The 23,627-nt window shown below is 38.1% G+C and overlaps 2 protein-coding genes and 1 non-coding gene across 5 annotated transcripts; 1 reads left to right on the top strand and 2 right to left on the bottom strand.

The window, feature by feature from the left end:
- Positions 1–2,476: 2,476 nt before the first annotated feature.
- On the bottom strand, positions 2,477–4,358 carry LOC126592030 (dof zinc finger protein DOF2.4-like). Its single transcript, XM_050257782.1, has 2 exons — positions 4,140–4,358; positions 2,477–3,952 (listed from the first exon to the last, which is right to left on the bottom strand). The coding sequence occupies exons 1-2, from the start codon at positions 4,188–4,190 to the stop codon at positions 2,882–2,884; spliced, it is 1,122 nt and encodes a 373-aa protein (XP_050113739.1). The 5' UTR covers positions 4,191–4,358; the 3' UTR covers positions 2,477–2,881.
- A 12,030-nt stretch (positions 4,359–16,388) lies between these two features.
- On the top strand, positions 16,389–16,462 carry TRNAV-AAC (transfer RNA valine (anticodon AAC)). Its single transcript has one exon. It is a non-coding gene; the product is annotated as a tRNA-Val (tRNA).
- Positions 16,463–16,672: 210 nt separating this feature from the next.
- On the bottom strand, positions 16,673–19,206 carry LOC126594542 (beta-glucuronosyltransferase GlcAT14C). 3 transcript variants are annotated; one of them, XM_050260903.1, is made up of 4 exons: positions 18,438–19,202; positions 18,269–18,344; positions 18,056–18,171; positions 16,673–17,190 (listed from the first exon to the last, which is right to left on the bottom strand). In XM_050260903.1, the coding sequence occupies exons 1-4, from the start codon at positions 19,006–19,008 to the stop codon at positions 16,682–16,684; spliced, it is 1,272 nt and encodes a 423-aa protein (XP_050116860.1). In that variant the 5' UTR covers positions 19,009–19,202; the 3' UTR covers positions 16,673–16,681. The 3 variants fall into 3 exon arrangements, with proteins under 3 accessions (XP_050116860.1, XP_050116861.1, XP_050116862.1); XM_050260904.1 differs by lacking the exon at positions 18,269–18,344 and having other exon boundaries at positions 18,088–18,171; positions 18,438–19,206; XM_050260905.1 differs by lacking the exons at positions 18,056–18,171; positions 18,269–18,344 and having other exon boundaries at positions 18,438–19,205.
- Between the last annotated feature and the right edge of the window lie 4,421 nt (positions 19,207–23,627).

The raw sequence follows: 23,627 nt of genomic DNA, 5'->3' as shown, positions 1-23,627 counted from the left end.
TTCTCGTCGGTCCAAATCTTAGTGTCTCACCCAAACCAATTATTAGGATTTCTATCGTAGAATAAGGTGCATCTTCATGCGCATAACAATAGTATTTTATATAATAAAACAAAATTTGGACATGCATGCATGTTTTGTAAACAAATGGATTTGTTGGAGAGTTGGATGTCACTCAACTCTCGCGGTGGACGTATTTATATGTCTCCATTATGTTATGTTTGGACAAAAAGAAAGTGGGAAACTGATTTTTCTCTATCTTCTATGGGTTCCATGCAAATATATAATGAAGCAATATGGGTCAGAATAAATATTGGAGGACTGAATTTTATGACACTTTGTCCCACAAATTAAAGAAAGACGATGGTTTTGCCAAAATCTATGGCTTTTAATTAAGATAATCTTCCAACTAATTAGCTAGGGTTTTAAACTTTGTCTCCAGCCATGATGATGAGAGGATAAATATACCAAAACACACACTCACATACATATTGATTTGCACTCAAATTTAAACGTATGTAGTTTACATAAAATGTTTGTATATAACTAAGCATCTACACCAAGGAAAGAGAAGTCATTTTTATGTTTATTTAAGCATCTACACCAAGGAAAGGAACACCACCATGTTGGTCCACGGGCGAACTCATTTTATGGCAAGGGTGGGCAATCGCCCATCCAGGTGCCGGAAAATCTTTCCATTGAAGTTGGTTTTGCGCATCTAATAAAAAGCCTAAAACCGCAAATTAGAGGAAGGCAAGGCTGCTCTAGTTGACAACAATAAGAAGAAGGAAACCTTTTTAAGTAGTGTTCTAAAAATCGGCCTAGGCGCTAGGTGGTGAAGGCCCACCCCGATTTTGGGCAAATTGTTTCGAAAAATAGGTCTGGAGCTAGGTGGTCCTAGGTGGCTCCTAGGCGGCACCTAGGCGGTCCTAGGCTTTTTTTATTATATATATTTTTATTAATTTTGTGCTTTTTTCTTTTTTGGTTTCATGATGGTATACTTATGAAAATGGTGTACCTAATTTGCAAATGATGGATTTACTACAAGTTCATCCAATAGTGAAACGAATTGGAGCACTTTTGAGGAGATACATACAAAGACAAGAATTAAACTAGATATAAAAGTTAAATAATTTAGTCTATGTCCAATCCAATGCAAGGATCATGATTCATGAACAAGAAGAATTTAGTCTATCATCCAAATCCTTCTCATTATGATTATATGCTTACTGTTTTTTAAATATTGAACTTTTTGGATGTATATAATTTGTGTATTTTTCTACTTCTATTTTTGCATTTTATCATTCTTTTAATATCCATACAAGTGTAGTTTTTTTTAAAGATGTAAATAGGCACTTATTTACAAGATATATAATAAATTTACATAAATCCGCCTAGGCCCATCCTAGTTGCCTAGGCGCTATGCCCCTGCCCATCCGACTAGCGCCTAGCAATTTTTTCGAACCTTGGTTTTAAGTGGCTAGACCAAAATAGCATCGTTTGGTGCAAGAGTTTAACCCTGGCCAAAACAATGTCATTCTGGTCTAGCCACTTAACACCCGGCAGTCCTCCTCTCCCATCACAAACACCATTTCATACCTCACTCCTCCAAAGAAAAATTCTTGGATCCAACATTGATGTTGGTTGTGAAATGGGATTAGGCGATTAGTATATTCTTGAAAAAGGACGACGAAGATGAATGAAAGAAGAGGCCATATGAAGAAATCGAGTTGGAATACATCTTGTTTTGGCCCACCTTATATATAATACCGACGACGACGACCATATACAATTAAAACGGTGGACATCTAGCTGACAAGAATTAGCATATATATAAAGTGATAAGCTTCTCTTCCTTAGACTGGAAGCTAGTCCTTCTAGTGATTAACAATGGTGGAATTTTTTACTTTATTACAAATTGTGTCAATATTATAATACGTTATTGCAAGCTAAATCATAACAGGTGAACTTTCCCAGTATTAAATGGGGGAATGGTATCAATTAAAGTCAAGAAAAGAGAGCCTCCATTTAACACTACTCTTGAATCTTGATCAGCTATCAAGTAATTGACACTTGACCTTAACATATTCGTTCACATATTTCAACAAGTTGAAGTCAGCCTTTACTCAGATTTCTCAACACAGGATAGTTTATTTTAAAAGTTCAAACCTCAAATTAAGCTTTTAACAATGGTGTTAAAAGGATCATCTCTAACAATATTATCATAATTATATACATAATATCCCCATAGAGATTAATAACAGCAATAGGAGTAGCCTTATTTCTTATAAGCACATGCAAGACCTCTTAACTCTCCGAGAACAACACTTCCCATCCTCACACAAAGTTCAACGACTGAATTAAGCTACGCATCTCCTCATTATCATAACCATATGCAATAGTTGCTATATAGAGAAGTTCAATTTCAGCAGAAGAAAGAACTGACGTTCAGCGCAGACAGTGCTATTTTGCTAACTGATTAAAGTACAACACGTTCGATTTTCATTCAAAACTCCATGAAGTACTCATACACTCATCACTAATTAATCAGTACTTGTGTTGCAAGCATGCTAGCTAGTTCATACATCATATATATAATGCCTTCCTAAAACCAAACCCAAAAGATAAAAGTCCCTAAGCTCACAGATGAAGCAGGACAGAAAAAAGTAGAAAAGAACATAAAACAAAAACCTACCATTATCATCATGAAGAACAAAGCTCATCATCCTTAATTTCCTCACATTTCTTCGTCAAATGATAAGAAGGGAGCTCTTGAGTCTTGATGTCTTCTGAGTTAATTTTCTATAAAATTAAGTAAAACTCAAAGCTAGCTTCGCAGTGAAGTATTCGATCTAATCACCAAAGTACAAACTGGAACTGAATTTTATAGGGGATTGTTAATATTATTGCTAGTAGTGGAAGTAGGGTTAAACCCCAAATGATCAGTCCATGCAGTAGTATTACTAGAACCACCACTGCCGCGGCCGCCGCCATTACTCCAGAACTGATCATTTCCTGAATTATTATTCATCCCCAACAACTGCCTCGACAAGTTCAACTCCTGATTCTGTTGTTGTTGCTGCTGACTTTCTAATTCCATCTTCACCGAAGCCATTTGAGAGATACTCATCCCAGCAAACGGTACTCTCGGCCGCACCTGATTATACCCCGGTACCTCAACTCCGCTGCTCTCGAACATAAGCCCTGCCGGCGTAGGATCCAACCCGGCCATGAACGGAAATGACGGCGTCTGCTGCTGGAAAGTAAAGAGCGATCCACCGCTAGCTCCTAGACCACTCCCCATCTGATGAAAACCATTCAAGTCTCCAACTCCATAATTACTGCTATTATTATTGTTCATCATGCCGAAATTTAAGGCCATGTCGGTGGAGAAAGGCGACATGAAACGCAGCGGTGGGATGTGCGGGCTCATCCTCATGTTATTATTATCCGCCGAGCCGGCCGTGCTACTGTTGTTTAACCCTAAATTTGCGTGGCCCGACGAACCGGCCGAACCGGTTGGCCTGTCCGAGCTGCTGGCTGGGGACTTGGAGGCGCTGCTACTGGTTCCTTTGCTCCTTTTGTTTCTCCTGCAGCCGCCGCCAACTGGAACATTACGCAGGGCCCCGCCTCTCGTCCAGTACCTTCTACAAGTCTTGCAGAAGTGGCGGGGCTGTGTGAGGCTGTAGTTGTTGAAGTAGCAGAACTTAGTGTTGGTGGATTCGCACCGCGGACATTTTAGTGCTTGCTCAGGGAGGGGGATGTTGGCCATGCGAGCTCGATCTGCCATAGAGCCTGGCCTGATCGAGCCCGCACCACCTACCCCACAGCCGTCATGAGTGTTTGAAGGCAGCGGCGGAGGAGGAGGCGGAAGGAAGTGAGAGTTGTTGTTGATGTTGTTGTTGCTAATGCTATTGGTGTTGCTTTCTGTTAAGTGGTGATGATGATTTGGTTGCTACAAATGAAAGGAGAGAAAAATCAAATTAAAAGGAAAAAATCAAATATCTGGTATATGCATGAAGATCATGAAATAAAACTATAAGAATATTTAGCTTTTGAATTTTTTGTTTTTTCACTTTTGTGGGGGAAAGAAATTCCCTGAGAAAAACCAAGTTGAAGAAGAGGGAAGAGAGAGAGGTTACCTGCTGCCAGTTGGCCGGATCAAGATAAGCTGGAATGGAAGAGAAAACCATGATTCTCTCCTGTGGTGGCCTTTAATTCTTTCTTTCTTTTGTAAAAGGTTGATGGGTTTTTGGAGATAATAGTGGAGAGAATCACATCAACAACTAAGAGAAAGAAGCTAGAGAGAGAGAGAGAGTCACAGAGAGAAAAAGAGAAAGGAAGAAAGAAAGAAGGGGAGGGTGGGAGTGATGAGGAACAAAAATAAAGGAGGGGCCTTTTATGTATTTATATACTAATAATTCTTCTTGTTGTTGCTGTTTTTTTTTGGTTGTACATTGTTCCTTCTCACTAAGACTACTCTTTTTGTTTTATCGCTTTTTAGGGTTTTGGGAAGGATGTTTTATCCCTCTATCAGTTTCTTAATCTATAAGCTTCTCTCTCTCTCTCTCTCTCTCTCTCTCTCTCTCTCTGTGGGTGCTGTGCTGTACTGTGCGCTGTGCTGGGGAAAAGTGATGAGTGGCTCTCATCCTGCATGGAAAAAGTAGATGGTGTTGTTAATAAACTATTAGGTATGTACGTGTTGGTTTAATTTGGTGCAGATATCCTCTACATGGGCAACTCTCATATTGATAGTTTACCACAAAATTATTTGAAACACTTATCGACACCATCTTTATAATTCTGGTGAACTCTATTACTGTTTAGGTTTTAGTGATATTATATTAACAAGTATGTCTATTTTTTATGTCCAACTATCACACGACGTAAAATCAAATTTAGTTAAGTTAATTAAACTACGTTGCTCAACTCTCTGCACCTAATTAAGTTCTAATTCCATCTCCTCAATTAAATGGAAATATTCTATTGTTCGTTCAGAAAAATAAAAAGACTACAATGACCCAAATTTTGTATGATTAAAATATGAAATAATGCATGATTAAATTATGGAAAAAGAAGTTGTTAGGGTTAAAAAGTAAAAGTGGTTCTTGTGATTTGGTGGAGTGGCCTCAGTCCGAGTGTCCGACCGACTGAACCCTTTTACCCCGGTCTGTTCTGTTCCCTTCCCCTTCCCCACTCCCTTGCTTTATTTTTGCATGGGAATATTATTATTATTATTATTATTATTATTATTATTATTATTAAATTACTCATCACTCCCTCACTTTCTGCCCACGCGCCCTTCATCGCCATTCTCACACTCGATTCTTCTTTTTCCTCTAATGAAACATTGACCACATATTAATTGGTGAACCAAAGAATGACTTGGATCTATTAGACCATCTCTAATCTTTGGGGATAAAGTTAAAAAATTTAAGTCATAACCTAGTTATTTTTCTTCTCAAACCTTTATGGTTTAAAATTTTAGCCCGATATTATTAAACAATGATTTTAGCCTAACTTTATTTTTTCAATAACTTTTTTGAAAATAAAATTTATTTAGATTATCCTGATTTATTTTTATGAACATTATAATCTAAAAATATTTAAATTTCAATAAGTAATTAAAAATTATACAAATACATAGGTATTTATTGTTATAAACTTCTTATTTAAGTGTGATTGTGTAAATCCTATATTAGATTTGATTCTAGTTATTCTTCCCTATTAGGACTTATATTCCTTGGAGGAGAATGATTTTTTCCTCCCTTATTACTATAAATGAAGGCAATGTGAGGGGGAATAACATATCCTCTACCCAACCCTACAAACACATCTCTCTATATTTTCTCAGCACGTTCCTACCGTTGCGCTTAGGGATCTGACGTAGAAGTATTTTGCATCAAACCAGTTCATCAATATCATCACGCAATTAGGTTCTTTCAAAACAATGATTTTTATCTTGATATTTTTGCAGTCCTGATAACATGAGTATTCACCATAATGCATGACCCAACTTTACGTTTTTCGAATTTTAGATTCTACATAAATTGTATATGCATTATATTCATAAATTATCGAATTATGTCAATTGATATTGCCATGAATTGCATTATATATCTACTCATGCATTGAATTATATGTTGAATATGAATCAAATTTCATTAATTTTATAATCTGGAATTGAATTTTAAAAAAAAAAATATTTTTTTAGGGTTTCATTCAAACCTAACCATGTCACATAGGCCATCCCCTTCCCTTACCTGAGAAACCCAATCCTGGAGCCATAGCTCCAGGCCCAAACCCTAAACCCGATGCCTAGACAGCGTCGCATCTCCTGCATCGTCAAGTAGCATGGCCTACAACCATGCCCAACCACCACGGTTACCCTCCCAGACAACCTGAAGTTGTCACCGATGAGTCATGATCGAGATTCATTTGAATCTCATCGATTTTTCTTTCGAAATCCTAATTTAATTTTTCGGGTTCCTAAAAACAACGTTCAGAGTTTTTACTTTCCGTTCAAATTTTTGGGTTGCCGTTGAACCCACGACATTCACCATGATTTCTTGCACCACTACATGACCGCCTGAAGCGGTGGCATCGATTTTCTTCTTCGATGAGCTCACCCAACTCACACTGGGGTGTCTGGATAAAAAACCCAAGCCCACTTAGGCTTGGCCTTTCTCTTGGCAAGCACTAGCCCTTTGGGCTTCAGCGTCTCTCTCGGCCCAACACCGACCTATTGGCCACGGTGTTCCCACTGCACTAGATCTTAGTCGTTGTGCTACTGTATCTGTGTTTATATTGCACACGAGTGATGCCTTTATATGGGCAATAGCTATCTGGGCCTGTATTTGCAGCCCACGTTTGTGCATATGAACTTATTACTCAAAGCTCGGCCCATGAATGACATCAGCCTAATTGGGCTTTGGTATCTCTGTGTCCTTACTGCAGCAAAACCCAACCCTCATAGGGCTCCGGGTTCCTTGCACCCAATCGCACCAGATCCCAGCCCGTAGCTGGTGATTTGGTGATCTTGGCTTGCGACACACTCGAACACGGCCCCCGGGAACACATATGTTGTGAAGCAGTAGATCCGTGCCTATTTGTTTTGGGCCTACAGCCCAATCGAGCCCAATTTTTGGGCTTGGGCCACACGTTTTAAATTACTTAGCCCACTTGTGGGCTTTGGCCCATTATTCCCCAAGTTTAAATGCCTTTTTTAGGCCCTATGGGTTTTATAATTTTTGATCCACAATTTACTTTTTGGCCCGAAGTCCAAATAATTAATTCAATTATTATCAAGACTAAAGATCTATTTGCATATTTTCTTGTTGCATATTTTTGTATATATATTTGTGTTTGCTTGCAGGAACATATGTACTTGAAGTTCATAATTATTTCGAAACCTGAAATTTCTAAAAACATGCCTTGTTTGAAAACCTGAAGTTTTCCTTCAAAACATCACCCATGAAAGCCTGAAGTTTTTTTTTCATGTAAATTTAAACCAATACATGTTTATTAGAAAGCTTGAAGTTTTTTTTCATGTAAATTTAAACCAATACATGTTTATTAGAACCTGAATGTTCTACTCTTATGTGAATGGATTCATTTTTTCTCCATTACACTAACCACATTTTGTCCATTTATTTTGTGATAGGAACATGTCGAATTTGAACAAACTCGACTTCACCGCTTTGGAGGTCTCTAGAATTAGAAGAAACTACCGTAAGTGGGTCCAAGATGTGAAGCTCCACCTCACTACAAAGAATTTGAGTCCTGCTATTGAAAATGAGACGGACAACCCGGTTGGCGAAGTTAAGAAAGCCACAGCCATGATCTTAATCCGAAGACACATTCATGATGCACTACAAATCGAGTACCTTGCTGATGAAGATCCATGAGCACTATGGGTCGCTTTGGCTTATCTCTTTGATCACCAAAAGGACATCTTCTTGCCTGAGCAAGACATGACTGGCCGCATTTATGCTTCCTTGACTTTAAGTTTGTGTATGAATAAAATTCTGAAGTTTGTCGAATCTGAGCACTTCTCAAGTTCTGTAACGAGACCTTGACCGAAGATGATCTCTTGGAGAAGACTTATTAGACATTCTCTGCTACTAATATTGTCCTGCAGAAACAATATAGGGCTTATAAGTTCACTAAGTTTTCAGATTTGATCTCTGTTTTACTTCTCGCTAAAAAGCAGAATCAGCTACTAATGTGCCTGAAGCACATTATAACACAAACCAACACCTAAAACGCCAACATAGGCGTGGTAGGGGCGGCCAGAAGCCACCCTGTCAAGGTCAACAGAGTTAAGGCTCACCTAAGGGAGGAAACCGAGCCCAGAAGCGCCTTAACCTTTCTCACAAAGCCCCAAACTTCAAGAATAAGGGCAAAGCACCTGAAACCATGGATGCAAACATGTGTTATCTCTGCGATTCAAATGACCATTGGTCCCGTATTTGCCGAGCTCAAGGTTGTAGTTGAATATCATTCTCGTCGTAAGAAGTTTGAATCAAACTTTATGTAAGTGGAATAACCGGAGAATACCAAGATGGAGGTTTCTAACTTTCAAAAGGATACCAACCCTATGGAAGATTAGAATCTTAGACATGAACTATTTTTAGTTAATTTTTAGAATAATGGGGCCGAATTCCACCTAGTGGCCGAACCCCTCTTGTTTTTTGTCTTAAGTTTGAACAATTTTCCTTTATCTTTGGATTATTTGTTGGTGATTTATTTTTTGGTATTAAGTTTTCATTAATTACCATCCTTGAATACTTAAATTATTTTGAATGGATATTTTTTTTTAGAACTTTTATGCATGTGACTGATTCAAATTAATTTTTATTTCTAGGTATGACTAGTGGGAAAGTTAGTTGTCTGGCAAATAGTACAACCTCACACACCATTTTGAGTGAACACATCTATTTCACTAACTTCATACCTAAGAATGCACATCTGACAACCCTCTCAAGTTCATCCAACCTGATCGAATGATACAGAAAGACATGTATAATGTTGTCTAATGATACAATCTTGACCATTGATGAGGCACTTTATTCTTCGCGTTCCGCAAGAACGTTGTTGAGTTTCAAGGACAATAGAGATAATAATTACCACACTAAAACCTATGTAAAAAATAGAGTTGAATTTCTATGCATAACTTCCTACGAATATGGTTAGAACTGTATTCTAGAGAACATGAAGCGTATCCCGAGTGGTTTGTATACTACGACCATACGCCTATAGAAAGCCACTATGTGGCCGGTCCTACCTTTGGGACCGTGCATAAAATTACACTTTGACATGATTGTTTGGGACACCCTGGACGAACAACGATGAGTCATATCCTTAAATAATTATACGGGCATCCACTAACCTGAAGTTTAGGTTCGATTCAAGGAATCGCATGTCAAACCTACTTCATGGGAAAACTTATTATTAAGCCTTCTTATGACAAGATTCGTTCGAATCCTCATATTTTACTACAAAGGATCCAGAGAGATATTTGTGGACTGATTCACCTTCCATGCAGATCATTTAGATATTTTATGGTTTTGGTTGATGCTTCCACACGTTGGTCACAGGTGTGATTCTTGTCCACAAGGAACACTGCATTCTCAAAATTGTTGGCTTAGGTTATAAAGCTCAGGGCTCACCACCCTGATTATCCGATCAAATCTATTCGATTAGATAATGCTAGAGAATTCATATCTAAATTTTTTTATGACTATTGCATGTCAGTTGGGGTTGAAGTTTAACATCCAATACCCTATGTTCACATCCAGGACGGCCTGGCAGAGGCATTCATTTACCGCTCGTTTTACGGATTGTCAATTCTAGATGACAGTGTTCCCATCGTTAAGAGGAGATAAGAACGTCAACATTCCTAAAGAACGATGCAAATTATCATGGATGACTTCCACAGCCTACCGTGAATCCAACTATCGCCTACTTATTGTATCCAACTCATGAGGAAATTATAGATTACAGAAGTGTCCTTAAAGAGACGAATCCACCTCCCGAGAATCGTGAGATTTTGGTCCATTATGCTAGCTTGGATGATGTTTGGTGTAGAAATGAGATGATCGTCGACAACGCATTAATGTAGTAGAACTAATTGGTCAAACTGAAAACAAGCAATCCAAGTCAAACTAGATTTGCGTGCGAACCATAAGGTGTTTGGACCTGTAGCTCCTACTCATCCACATGTGAAGCCTGTTGGCTACAAGTGGGTTTTCGTTCGGAAGCGTAATGAGAAGAATGAAATTGTGCATTACAAAGCTCGTCTTGTTGTGCAAGGTTTCTCACAACGCCCCGATATTGACTATGACGAAACTTATTAACCCGTTATGGATGTGATTACTTTTCGCTACCTTATCAGTATGGTAGTTTCTGAAAAACTGAGTATGCAGCTCATGGACGCAGTAACTGCGCATCTTTATGAGCTTGATACGAAAATTTATATGAAAGTTCCCAAATGACTTACATTGACTAGATCAAATATTTCCAAACCCCGGAACACGCTTTCAATTCAGTTAAGATGTTCACTATACGATTTGAAGCAATCCAGAAGAATATGGTATAACCGTTTGAGTGAGTATTTGACTAATTAGGAATATGTGAACAACAAACTATGCCCTTGTGTGTTCATAAAGAAGTCACATTTCGGTTTTGCGATTGTTGCAGTATATGTCGATGACATGAACTCATTGGAACTCCTGAAGAACTCACAAGAATTGCCTCACACCTGAAGTCGGAATTTGAGATGAAAGATTTAGGAAGGACTCGATATCGTCTCAGTCTCGAGATAGAGCACCATTTGGATGGAATCTTAGTACATTAATCGAACTACACCCATAAAGTGTTGTGCCGCTTTAACGAGGATAAATCAAAGCCTTCGAGTACTCATATGGTCGTTCAATTGCTAGATGCAAAACAAGATCCCTTCCGTCAGAATGAGGATGATGAAGAGATTTCATATTCTTCGCTGTTAATCTGTTGACAAGATACAGTAATGCACCAACACACAGACACTAGACTGGTGTTAAAGACATATTTCGCTACCTTAAGGGTACCACGAATTTGGGCTTGTTCTATCCCTACGAATCATTGAGTGATGCCGCACTCCCTTATCTCGAGTCGATTCTCGCCTTGTTGGTTATGCCAACGTAGGATACTTAATTGATCCACACAAGGCACGTTCTCAAATGGGTTATGTCTTTACCGTTAGAGGCACCGCAATCTCTTGGAGGTCAACTAACTATACCTTAGTTGCCACTTTGTCTAACCATGCTAAAATTCTCGCCCTACACGAAGCAACTTAGGAATGCTTCGGGTTGAGAGCAGTTGTGGGCCATATTCGAAGCTTTTCGTTGACATCCCAACGACGATATATGAAGACAACGCATTATGCATCGAATAACTCAAGAAGGGTTACATCAAAGGAGACAACACCAAGCACATTATGCCGAAGTTCATCTTCTCACATCAATAACATGAGCATCAGAAGATTGAAGTCACACAAACCTGTTCACATGACAATCTGGTTGACCTCTTCACCAAATCACTACCAAAGGCGACGTTTCAATAACTTGTTCAAGGAATTGGTGTGCATAAATTTTTTGAGTTGTAACATTGTTAGTTCTCTTTGGAATTATGTCAAACTCAGGGGGTGTATCCTGAAGTATACTTGTTTAATCTTAATGTACTCTTTTTCCTTGCGATTATGAGCATTTTTCCCACTAGGTTTTTGCTACCTAACAAGGTTTTGACGAGGCACCCACCTTGGGTTGATCATACCCCTGATGACGTCTTGTAGACGTTTCATTTAACTTTGCATTACTCACGCATTTTTTTCTTAAACTATGGATTTTATCCCTACTCGGGTTTTACCATAGCCTTAGGGTTTTTTGTGAGACTTAGTTTTTTATGCAAGTCCCTACCTTATTGAGACTAGCGTGTTTCCAGAATCAATGCTGACTAGTCGACTTCCTCAACTACTACATGATGTTGAATCTGCTTGAGTATTTAAAAACTCAAGGGGGAGTGTTATAAACTTCTTTATTTAAGTGTAGTTGTGTAAATCCTCCTAGATTAGATTTGATTCTAGTTATTTTTCCTTATTAGGACTTGTACTCCTTGGAGGAGAAGGATTTCTATCTTCCCTTATTACTATAAATAAAGGCACTGCATAGGGGAATAACACATCCTCTACACAACCCTACAAACACATTTCTCTCTATATTTTCTCTGTGCCGCCAGCCCCTTCTCCCTTTCAGTTAAATATAGGCCATAACATTTATAAAGTTCTCAGTTAAATCTAATTTAAATGATTTTCTTAAATAATTTTAGATGTTAGTTTTAATTTTAGGCTATCAAATCTTTTTTTTTTTTTTACTATTAGATTTGTTTACATTTGATCATAGCCACTAGATTATAAGTGAAAAACAAAAAAAAGTTTGAAATATGACAATTTGATGGGTCCAGAATAATTTAAGCCACGCTTAAATCTTTGGGGAATCTAGCCCAAAGATATAGTTTTTCCCCAGGGTCTATTTTAGCCCATGGTTGGCGATGGTTTTGGGGAGGGGGTTTAAAACTTATATTTTAAGTTTTATCTCATGAGTTAGAGATAGTATTAAGGGTGGATTTCAAAAACCAAACTGAAAAAACGTTCAAATTCACTTCTCATTTTCAGAAAACTCAGAAATAATGTCATCTATAACCCAACAAGATCCTCTCAAAATCCTTTTGGTGAGGATCCTGGGATTCATGAATCGTGTCTGTTCATCGTACATCGTGTGGTCAGTTTTTGTTAAGTATTGTTTATGTTTATTTTTAAATAAAAATATTTAAAATAATTTTTTACCACATAATGTACGATGAACGGACACAATTCACGGGTTCCTGGGATCCTCACAAAAAGGATTCGGCGACCCAACCACTCATTGGTCAAATAAGCCAAAATAAATTACAAAACTCTAACGATTGTGTGGCACTGGAAAATTCTGCTTTGCATAACCATGACGAACTCCCAAATTCAAAGAGAAGCCATATTCATTATCTTCAGGCCTCGTTTGGCAGCCCGTATAAGGAATAAGATAAGATAAGTTATACGGAGCTGAGTGTTTGGTGCAACTATGTACTAAATAGTACCTGTATTACTTAAACTGGGCCCACATTTTTTATCCGGTGTATGCCTGCTTATTTATCCTTCCAGGAACCTATGTATCAGGTATGTGTCCTCGCTCTATCGTCTGGCTCTTTCGCATCATTTTGCAAACTCACTTCTGTTGCCATTGTCAATCCCAGGTTCTTCTTCCTCCTACTTTTTTTTTCATCTTCTTCCTCCTTTTGCACTCCATAGAAGTTGCCCTCCTCTTCAGTTTCTCTTCACGTGCCATCGATTCTGGATTTGAACTAGATCCGACTGAAACCCACGTCGTCGGAGCACCGCCTGCATTCACCCACCCAACATCGCCGCAGCACCATTGGAATTAGGTTGACTCCTCATGGAAAGAAATGCGATAACAAACAGATTATAAATAATACGGTCATTAGTATGATACTGCACCAAACACCCGGTCATTTGTACGATACTGCACCAAACACCCGATTAATTTAGTCAGTACAGTCCGGTGACAAATTATCCTATTCCACTGAAATAGTCAGTGCAGTTCGAGCTATCAAACGAGGCCTCAGTGTTTAAAATATCGGTATAAGTAGAAATATTGATATGCAAATTTGTGAAAATATCAATGGATATATCGAATATCGATATCGGTTGCGTTCGATGAAAATGATGAAATGGTAGGAAAACTAAATTTGTAAACTAAATTATGTGTCACTAAAAGTAATGAACACGTTTATCGACGCTTAAGTAATAATCCAATCATCAACTTCCATGTCATTTAGTTTACCAAATATTGTTTACAAATTTAGTCTTCCTAGCATTACCTAATTTAAAATGAAAATTTAAAGATTGTCAAAAACTAGTTTGGACGAAATATAAGAATTTCTCTGGTATTTAACCAATATGTCATAAATATCAATGAAATTTGTCCATTTTAACATAAACTTGAGAGTTTCTCCAGTATGAGGTGAAGTTTAGACTTCATCCCTCATTTCCATATCTTTCTAAATTTTGGATATTTTCATAGAAATATCGAGCGTATCAAAAAAAATTTAAATGCTATAATTATCCTCAATAAAAAAACCGTACATACACTACCCCATAAACAGTTACTACATAAGGGACCTCTTAATTATTTTCCGCGATGCTCCTTCACCAAACAAACTTCACAGTTACAAACTAAAAAGACGAAGAGAATCATATGTTGACTAGCCCCATCTCCTAGAAGTAGTGCTCTATTACTACGATTATCTTCTTTCATTTCACAAACACATACACAGATCTCAATCGTTCAAATGAATTACCGACCCCTGGAACTGAACTCACGTAGACCTCCCGCGCCATTATTGCCGAGGCCCTTTTCTTCTTCGGTGCATTTCTTTCTGGAAGAACAAAAAGAAAAAAACATTTCAGAAACAAATACCACTTGATGCAGCCATCAAGCAGCTGCATTTCAGAAATAAAACATTTGAAATGATAACATATGGAACTGTGGAAGCGTAAGGCAAATGATATGATATGCGTAAGCACGTTACTCACGTCTCAACCGAACTTCGGGCACTCTGGAAGCAGCTGCATTGTTCATCACTGAAGCAGAAAGAGAACTTGCTGCACTAGAATCTTTCTGAGAGAATCCACCAGAAGAGTCCCCTGAGGAATTATCATCCATATTGTTCTAGCATCTACACTTGGCAGTGATCGTCAAATTCCTCGGTTCAAATCTGCAAATCAAATTCGTAGGTGTTTACAGTTTGAACTTTCTCTTGCATCATAAAAGGAAACAGACCAAATTGATGAGCTTCCAAAAATTTGTGACCTAGCAGAAACTTTGAAACCCGAAAGTTGTCAGCTTTTCCTCTTTCTTCTACGCTGGCGTCACCTCCCCTACCTCTCCCCCACCTTCCTTTGCCATAGCACGACCACTACCCCAACACCTAGGCTCCACCCAAAGAATATAAGGCTATCTCCAACCGAGGGCTGGCCAGAGGGCTCGTTTGAGCCCTCTGGCCCTCCAAGATTCCCCAAGATATTAATATTTTAATGAACAGTACAAGGCCATATTTGCCTCCGTCTCCAACCGAGGGCCAGAGGGCCAAAGGGCTCGTTTTAGCCCTGTCACAAAAAACCGTCTCCAACCGAGGGCCAAAGGGCCATAGGGCCAAACATAATTTAATTTAATGTTGTATAAATGGCCTAGGAAAAAAATAGAATTGAAACAAATTATGAAACAAATTTTGTGAAATAGAAGTTATAGGAAAAAAAATATGAATCAAATTTTGTAAAATAGAAGTTATAGGAAAAAAATAGAATTTAAAAAAAAATTGAAACAAATTTTGTAAAATAGAATTGAAAAAAAATATGAAACAAAATTTGATTAATATGAAAAGGAAAAAAAAAGGGAAAAAAAAAAGTTTAAATTCATTAAAAAAAAAAAAAGCCTAATAATACAACGGCTACTAGCCGTTATATTAAAAAACATTCAAACTATTAGTGTCGGTTATAACCGACACTAATAGTAGAACTATTAAAAAAAAAATAAAACCTCTTTAATGCTGTTAAAAAAAAAAAAAACCTCTTTAATGCTGTCGGTTTTAACCGACAGCAATAGAAAACATTAAAAAAAAAAAAAAGCCAGCCCTCCAACCCTCTCCGATCCCGTGGGGCCCTCCCAGATTCCAGAGCCCTCTGGCCTAGCCCTCGGTTGGAGACGGTTTTAGGGCTATTTTCGGCCCTCTAGCCCTCTGGACCCTTCGGTTGGAGATGGCCTAACCCCCAGGCCCCTCTCCAACCTCCACCAATCTCTGTTTCCCTGCAAAATTGTCAACACAGCCGCGCAACCCAACATCTAATTCATTTCCCTGGTTCTGCAACACACCCGTTGCTACCTTTTCTCCAAGCAAAACGGATGAACCACCGTCTTAACCCAGAGAGAAGCACATTTCAGTTTACACATTTAATTTGGAGTTTTAATTAATTAAAAAAACAAGGTAATTATTTGCACCCCATCTCCGGGCATTAGCCAGATTCATAAAAGACCTCAATAGATTTAAATTGGGAATTAATCTGTAAAAAAAGAAAGTAACGTATGGCTTTATTTTTCTGATTCCGAGCCATTTCAACATCATTTTCTATAATCTTCATTTAAGTACGTGCTCTAGAGAAAAATCCTGAAGTGAGAAAATAATGGGCCAGCCCATGTTTCATTCTTATATTTATTAGCGCTGTTGTGACAATGGAGCATCATGGTTTCGTGGTGTAGTTGGTTATCACGTCAGTCTAACACACTGAAGGTCTCCGGTTCGAACCCGGGCGAAGCCATTAAATTCATCCATTCTTTTTTAACTATATCTAGTCTGTATTATTATTTTTTTTTTTTTCATGATGAAATAATTTTCGACTTTGAATCAGTAGCCGTGACAATATGACAATCCATTCTCCGAATACATTGCAGCGACACTTCATTCTGTTTCTGCAAGTGCTCTAGTGAGAAGAAGGATTAAAGAAGAAAATGAGGAGGGAAGACAAAGCTTTGCAACACTATTTACACTGCTTAGGCCTGAAATTTTCGGAATCCAGAAGGTTCACAATGAGTTTCTCTAGTCTCTTTGAAACTACAGTTGGTTTTACAGCATTTGAATTCCCATACACTAAACAAGGATTCTCACCTAAATTTCCTAAGCACCAACCACCGGGAGTGAAGTGGCCGCTTGGTCTCCTCAGGAGCTCCTTATCGATTTTGTTGAGAACTGGATCATCCCTTGAAAATGTACCCGCAAACGGAGCTCCACTTTGGACCATGTCGTTGTAGTGTTCCAGCGTTAGATTGATTGGATTTGCCTTCGGAGGGCTATCCCACCTTATATAATGCAAGTTATGGTTCACGGTCGTGTTCTGGTAGTCCTTGTGGTTGCACGCAACAGTGTGGAAGTAGCCCTCTGGGGATGACAAGAAATTGGTGTAGTACATGAGAAGAGTACGGGGTAGATTGTCCCATCCCCAAACACAGAATTCGAGAAATGATTTGGTCAGCACCACCCACGTCGACCCTGAAAGTAGAAAGCTTTAGGTTTAAGATGTGCAAAATAAAATGGTTCAACAAACCATCAGTCACAGATGGTGCAACTAACAAAGATAAATTACAGTTCCATAATCCATTACAAGTTCCCAGAAAGTACAATTAGTTTCGTTTGCATCAAGTAAATGGCATTTTCGGATTCCCAATCAAGGTTGCAAAACCCAAATATAAAAACACCAGGTTACCACTCAAGTGTTACACAAGACTACTGCGACAGCAGACTAGTTAAAAATCTAAGGAAACAGTGATGAGGACAATCTATTACGTTTTCAAATATCATATTTTACTGACATTGAAGATAATCCAATGACCTCCAGTCTTATGAAACACACAAATTATCTAATTTCATTAGAAATGGTACTCAGCGCTAAAACTGCATTGATTATTTGAAGAAAGCAAATCCAACACATAGTTCTAAGAAATCCCAGCTATTTTCTGTTTTCTTCTCAAGGTAAATGATGTAATGCGAAATTAGATTAAGGAGGCCGTACAGATAGCTTAAAAATAAAGAAGAAACAAATTGTTTTGGGTTCGAAGCAGTATTTAATCTTTCGCTAGAAACCTAAAGTATGAAAACTGTGAAACCATTTCCGTTCCGTGTCATAAGTTCCCATTCACCTAACAAAACCTTATTAGTAGTCTAAAAACTCTTGAAGCATACGTTGTATTAGCACACGCCAGGATCCATTAGTACCTAGCAGAATCCACTCGGTTCTCCCTTTCATATACTCAACTGGAAATCATATATGCAATGACCATATCAATTTCTATTCTAGCCAGCATATAAGATAATCAACGCAGAACGTATGCTATGCTTAAATGTAGAAGAGTAGTACCCATGTATAACTTAAACGAAGCGGGTATTGACCTTCGCTCTTTAGCCCAAAACACAGCGGATTTCTTAGAGTGGTACAAACCAGGATCAATAATAATAGGCCTTGCTCTTTGATTTCTGCAACATTATGCACAAGCACATAAACAAACCATAAAAACCAAGTCCAACACTAGAACTCAGAACAAACAAGTTCAAATTAAAAAGCTTTACTGACTCTTTCCACCCAATGTTACTTGTGTGCTCCAAGAAATTGAGGTCCCTTGGCAAGAAAGAAAATATATGCAACAGATCTGAATGACCCAAGTAATAAAAACCTAATTAGCAAACACAATTAACCCTTAATCAAAAATTTAAATTAGAATTACCAAATTTAGTAAAGTTACCGTCTTGGGACATGAGGGGATAATCCGAGGCGCCGAGATTGATAAACCAATCCCAATCCTTCGCCCGCTTCAGCAAAATCGCAATGGCGTGGAGCGTGGCGGCAGTCATGGTGGGTCCCTTGGCGGTGACCAAATCGGCGTTCCCGATCACCATCGCGTTCCGAAACTCCCGAATCGCGCTCTCCGACTTCACGTACTTCGCCAGCTCGAGCCGCTCAGCATCCGAAGCTTCGAGATCGAGGTGCAGTAAATAGTAATTTCTGGGGTGGTAAACCGCCTGAAGCAGCCGCCGCAGCTGGGGGCCGTCGCCCTTGGAGCCCGATATGAGGTAGGCGAATCTCGGGAGTTTCGGAATCCCTAACCTGTGGCTGTTTTCGTTGTCGGTGCCTTCCGTCGTGTCTCCGAAATTCCGGTCGAGGGTGGTGAACTCGCGTTGCTCGTAATAAAAGTCGGCGGCGGCGGAGGAGGAGTATTTACCGTGGCCGGCGAGAGTAAGGGTGAGGAGGAGGAAGAGGAAGAGGAGGGAGGTGGCGGTTAAAATCATGAGCCATTGAGAGCGAGCTCTTTTCATGGAGGAGAGGTGGGTTTTTGGGGAAATTGGTAAAGAAAAAAGATGAGAAATTTGGGGAATTGGGCGGTTGTTTGGAGGGAGTAGGGAGAAGGTGAAGGGTGGCTGTCGGCGTGAAGTGAAGCTTGGGTTTGGTTTGGTGGATACAGCCTATAGGTGCGCAATGGGTTTAGTGGGAGAGGGAAAGGATACCAGTCCGGTTATTTAATTTGAAATATCGGTTATGATCTGCTGCCGCTCGGACTTGTGTCTTGTGCTAAGACCTAATTGTGTAAAGAGTAATGCTAGTTAAACTAAATTTCTTAAACTAAATTTACAAATTAAATGATGTGGTTGTAGATGATTGGATTATTAATTAAGTGTCGATTAACGTGTTTAATCTTTATTGATGACACATCATTTGATTTACAATTTAGTTTTAAAAATTTGGTCCCTCCAACATTACTCTATAAATTAACTTTGATGTTTGGAGGAGGATTTCTCTCTTGATGGGCAACTTGTGGAGGAAGCTAATAATGCAGTTATATGGTTTGAAAGATGATTTCTTATTGGTGACATATCATTTGATTTGCAATTTGATTTAAAAAAAAATTATTTCCTTAGTATTACTATTACTCTTGTGTAAATATGGCTACACTAAAAATGCATGTCATAAATTAACCTTGATGTTTAGAGGAGGATTTCTCTCTTGACGGGCAACCTGTGGAGGAAGCTAAGAATGCAGTTATATGCCAAGATATTGTAACAGAGTAGCTCATACCCTAGCTCAATTTGCTCTCTCATTGGAAAAGTTATATTAAACTAGTTAAAAGATTGATCGTAAAAATTAGGACTGGTTTGGTACTACTATGCTTTGGAAAAAAAAAAAACTATTTCTGCTGTGCTACGAGATAAACTCATTTTACTGCTTCACATTTTCAACTTTTTTTTCACCAAAAACTGTGAAAATAAGCTGTTTTTAAGTGTTTACCAAACACATTTTTAAGCTCAGTTTTTTTTATACCCACTTTTTATACAAGCACATCAGTACTCAAACAGTACTTATTAGTCAGAGGACTTTTATTTTAGGAAAAAAAAGGAATTAATTTAAAGAGAAGCATTAGGAACATCTGATACCTCTAGAGCCAAATAGAAGAGCATTTTTGTCTTGGTGAGGGATAACCATCCCAAATACACAAACTACTAATACGATGATCCCCGAGTGTGATAGCATTCGCCGTAAAATTCATTTCTCTGAAAACATGGTTCCATTCGACTAACTCGAAGGAGGATGCAAGCCATTTAAGGGGCGTTTGTTTGACCGGATTAGGGTGACTGGACTAGACTAGACTGTAGTCCCTTGTTTGGTCTGGACAAGAATTAGGTTTAATGGGACTAAAGGGGACTCGCCCCGACTGAACGTTTTGCTAAACGTTCTTAAGAAGACCCCTCGATTTCAAGCGGACTGCTAGTCTCGTTCTCTTCCCCGCCTCAGATCCCTTATCATCTCCATTCTCCTTCGCCCTCTCCCTTCTGATTCACACCTTCGCCCACTCCCTTAGGCCTTCACTATCCCACCCAAAAGCCTAAACCCAGACCTTAAACAAAAACTGAAAAACAATCCACTGATTCCATTCCTTTCTTCTTCGTTCAATTTACTCTCTTTCTCAGCAAAATCGTCATGGTTGCAACCACCAGACGACCATCACTAGAAGCTCGCCGTCGATCTCGGAGTTCGTGCTCAACCCAGACGCAAGTCGAGACCGAAAGTGTACCAAATGCCCAAGTACCAGTTGGGGTTTTCGTCAATGGTGGGGAAGAAATTGAGAAACTTGTGAAATTTAGTAGAAAGTTGTGAAATTTGGTATTTGAATTTTGTGATCTGTGAGAAACTTGTAAAATTTGGACCTTATGTTTTGTGATTCATGAGAAGCATAGGTGGGGTTTGATGGGAAAAGAGGTAGAGGGAGAAGGAAAAGGATAAAGTAATAGTAATATATAATAAAATATTAATTATATATATTAATTTAATATAAAATAATATAATATTGCAGTTCTGCTTTTTAGTCCGACGCTGCACCAAATACTTCATTAAATCAGTCTAGCTTAGTCTAGTCTAAGCTAGTCCAGCTTAGTCCCTGCAGCTAATCCAGTCCAAGAAAGTCCGATGCAACAAACGCACTCTTAATGTCTTGAATAAAAGGTCTAATTCTTAATTGTTGCTTGGGTATGAAAAATTACTTACACAATGTTTGGATGAAAGAAATAAACTTGAAATTTAGATAAAAATCAAAATTTATAAATTGACATGGGTCAATTCTCTTGTTTAGATTCATAAACATAAAAATTTAGAATTTCTGCTTGGAAGAAAACTTGGAATTTGGTACCTCCAATTCCCAAGTTTAAATTTCATGTAGTTAGGTATCATTTCCCAATTTCTATAAGTGAGAGTTTAAAAATAACCGTATTCAATTTCATTGTTTTTTTAGGTTAACCAAACAAGAAAATTCACAAATTCTAGAAGAAAAAAAAATTATCATTTCAATTTCCATCATTTGCAAATTGTTTAGTAATCTTAAATTTTTTTCATCCAAACAAAATGTTAGCATTCCTATCTCAAAGTTGAAGCCAATTAGCCTTAGCCCTTTGAGCCTAGAGGCTCTCTTCATCCCTGTAAAGATTTTAGAAAGGTCTCGTTGATTTTATTTTCCTTCTCAATCCATCTGTTGTTAAGGGGTTCTTCAAACAATTTTCTTGGACAAGAGGAAGTTGATATTGAAGCTCTCTTATCTTTTTGGTAACATTACCAAATGTGTTCTTCCTCCAAGTCTTGGCTTTAAATTTGTAAGTGTTTGCACAGGCTCGGAAGAGGTTGTTAGGGTGGCCCTGAAAGTTACAAACCCAACTGGCTTTAACCAAGTTTTTAAACTCAGGATGGTTAACTGGACCATGGTCTGAACCAAAGAAGGGGAAATTGTGTATTTTGAAGTTTGGGAAATAAATTGATCCGCTGAGGGTTGGCAATGGCTATATCTAGCTTTTCATAGATAATAGCGTGGTCTTTGTGACCATTAGTAGGAGGAATTCAACTATACTCCTCCAAGTTTTTAATATATCTATCATTTTTAAATTAGGGAACTGATATTAGTACTACAAAAATCTTATTTTACACTCCTCAAAAGTGTATTTTTATTTCAAATTATAGAAAATTTGAAGTGCAAAATGAGATTTTTGGAGTGCCAATAACAATTCCCTTAAATTAATGTGATCAATAGTTCATTAGTAGTGCGAGAAAAAAAAAATAACGCTTGGCAAGTCAAGGATGAGCAGGAACTCCTACTCAAAATTCTTCGTGTCTGACATAAAGAAATTTGTGCTTACAATCAAAACCGTTCATATAATAAGTCATTATGTGAAGATGTTAGATCCCACATCACGCATGGGAGTGGATCCTCTATGCCTTATATGTACATGCTCACCTCCATATAACACGAGGCCTTTTGGGAGTTCACTAACTTCGGGTTCTGTAGGAACTCCGAAGTTAAGCGAGAAAAAGGCCAGAGCATTCCCAGAAACAAAACCGTGAGGACGTGGTCGGGATCCTAAGCGGACAATATTGTGTTACGGTGGAGTCGAGCCCGGATCGGGATGTGACAGAAGATCATATATCTGCAAAAGAATAAATTAAAATTAAGGTCATTTAAACAATCAATTGTAGTAAAAGAATAAATTAAAATTAAGGTCGTTTAAACAATCAATTGTAATAAATAGACAGACAATTTGTAATGCTTTTACCATTTCCGTTCCTAAATTTTTATACATTTCAATGACTAAACGATTTTAGTTTTAATTGTTTTTTTTTTTTTTTTTTGTAGAAATGATCCGTATATACTATATAGTAATTTACAATATCTGATCTCAATACGAGATATTTTTTTTTAAATAAAAAAGGATAAATTGTGAGTAAGAGTTTCAACTTATCCTTTTACGTAGCCAAGTATGCTACCAAGAAATATCAAGGACCGTATGAGTCAATCTTGGGAAAAAGTCTATGTGCCTGAAGACACAAATAGAACTATAAGACAAAGGAAAAAAAAATAAAGGTTTTGGCACGAAATGGGCAACATTATCCTATCACTCGACTAATGTGACATTGGAAATTTCCTCCCCATACCATGATGCTTCCATCGCCAAGTTAGACTTAGTAGATTGCAGTTGGAATCTCCCATAGGGTGAGTTTTTTCTTTTCTTTGTCCAAATACAACACTGATCACATGATTAACAGAGCATATTTTAGGCTGTATATCATATGATGAGCAGGATATATCCTCTGTTGTATGTGAAAATCTCGCTGCTTTCATGATAAGATTAGAAATTATACATGATCATCCATCTTACTTCTTAATGAACAATCAAGTAGTCCTTACTAATTTGAAAGAATGTGGCAACTTATTCATCAAGATGAAATGGGCTGTTGACAACTCACCGAATGTAGGTTCTTGCTACAGGAAAGAGATCCTCTCTGGATCCCTTTCCACCAAATTCATCAAGTCCGGGATCCAAGTCATTCAACTTTAATCAAACGGCTACAATTGTTATAACTTTTAAAGGACCTCCCTGTTTGTAATCGTTGGATCAAATTT

This window comes from Malus sylvestris, chromosome 12 (assembly GCF_916048215.2).
Source record: "Malus sylvestris chromosome 12, drMalSylv7.2, whole genome shotgun sequence".
In the NCBI taxonomy this organism is placed as follows: Eukaryota; Viridiplantae; Streptophyta; class Magnoliopsida; order Rosales; family Rosaceae; genus Malus; species Malus sylvestris.
This window is presented reverse-complemented; position numbering and strand designations above follow the sequence as displayed.

What these genes read in the sequence shown, in the direction of transcription:
- LOC126594542 (XM_050260903.1), bottom strand. Translation starts at nt 19,008, where the DNA reads ATGAAAAGAGCTCGCTCTCAATGGCTCATGATTTTAACCGCCACCTCC. An exon ending in TCCCCTCATGTCCCAAGACG is followed by an intron (nt 18,345 to 18,437) that starts GTAACTTTACTA and finishes TGGGTCATTCAG; the next exon opens with ATCTGTTGCATATATTTTCT. An exon ending in AGTAACATTGGGTGGAAAGA is followed by an intron (nt 18,172 to 18,268) that starts GTCAGTAAAGCT and finishes ATAATGTTGCAG; the next exon opens with AAATCAAAGAGCAAGGCCTA.
- LOC126592030 (XM_050257782.1), bottom strand. Translation starts at nt 4,190, where the DNA reads ATGGTTTTCTCTTCCATTCCAGCTTATCTTGATCCGGCCAACTGGCAG. An exon ending in ATCCGGCCAACTGGCAGCAG is followed by an intron (nt 3,953 to 4,139) that starts GTAACCTCTCTC and finishes TTTCATTTGTAG; the next exon opens with CAACCAAATCATCATCACCA.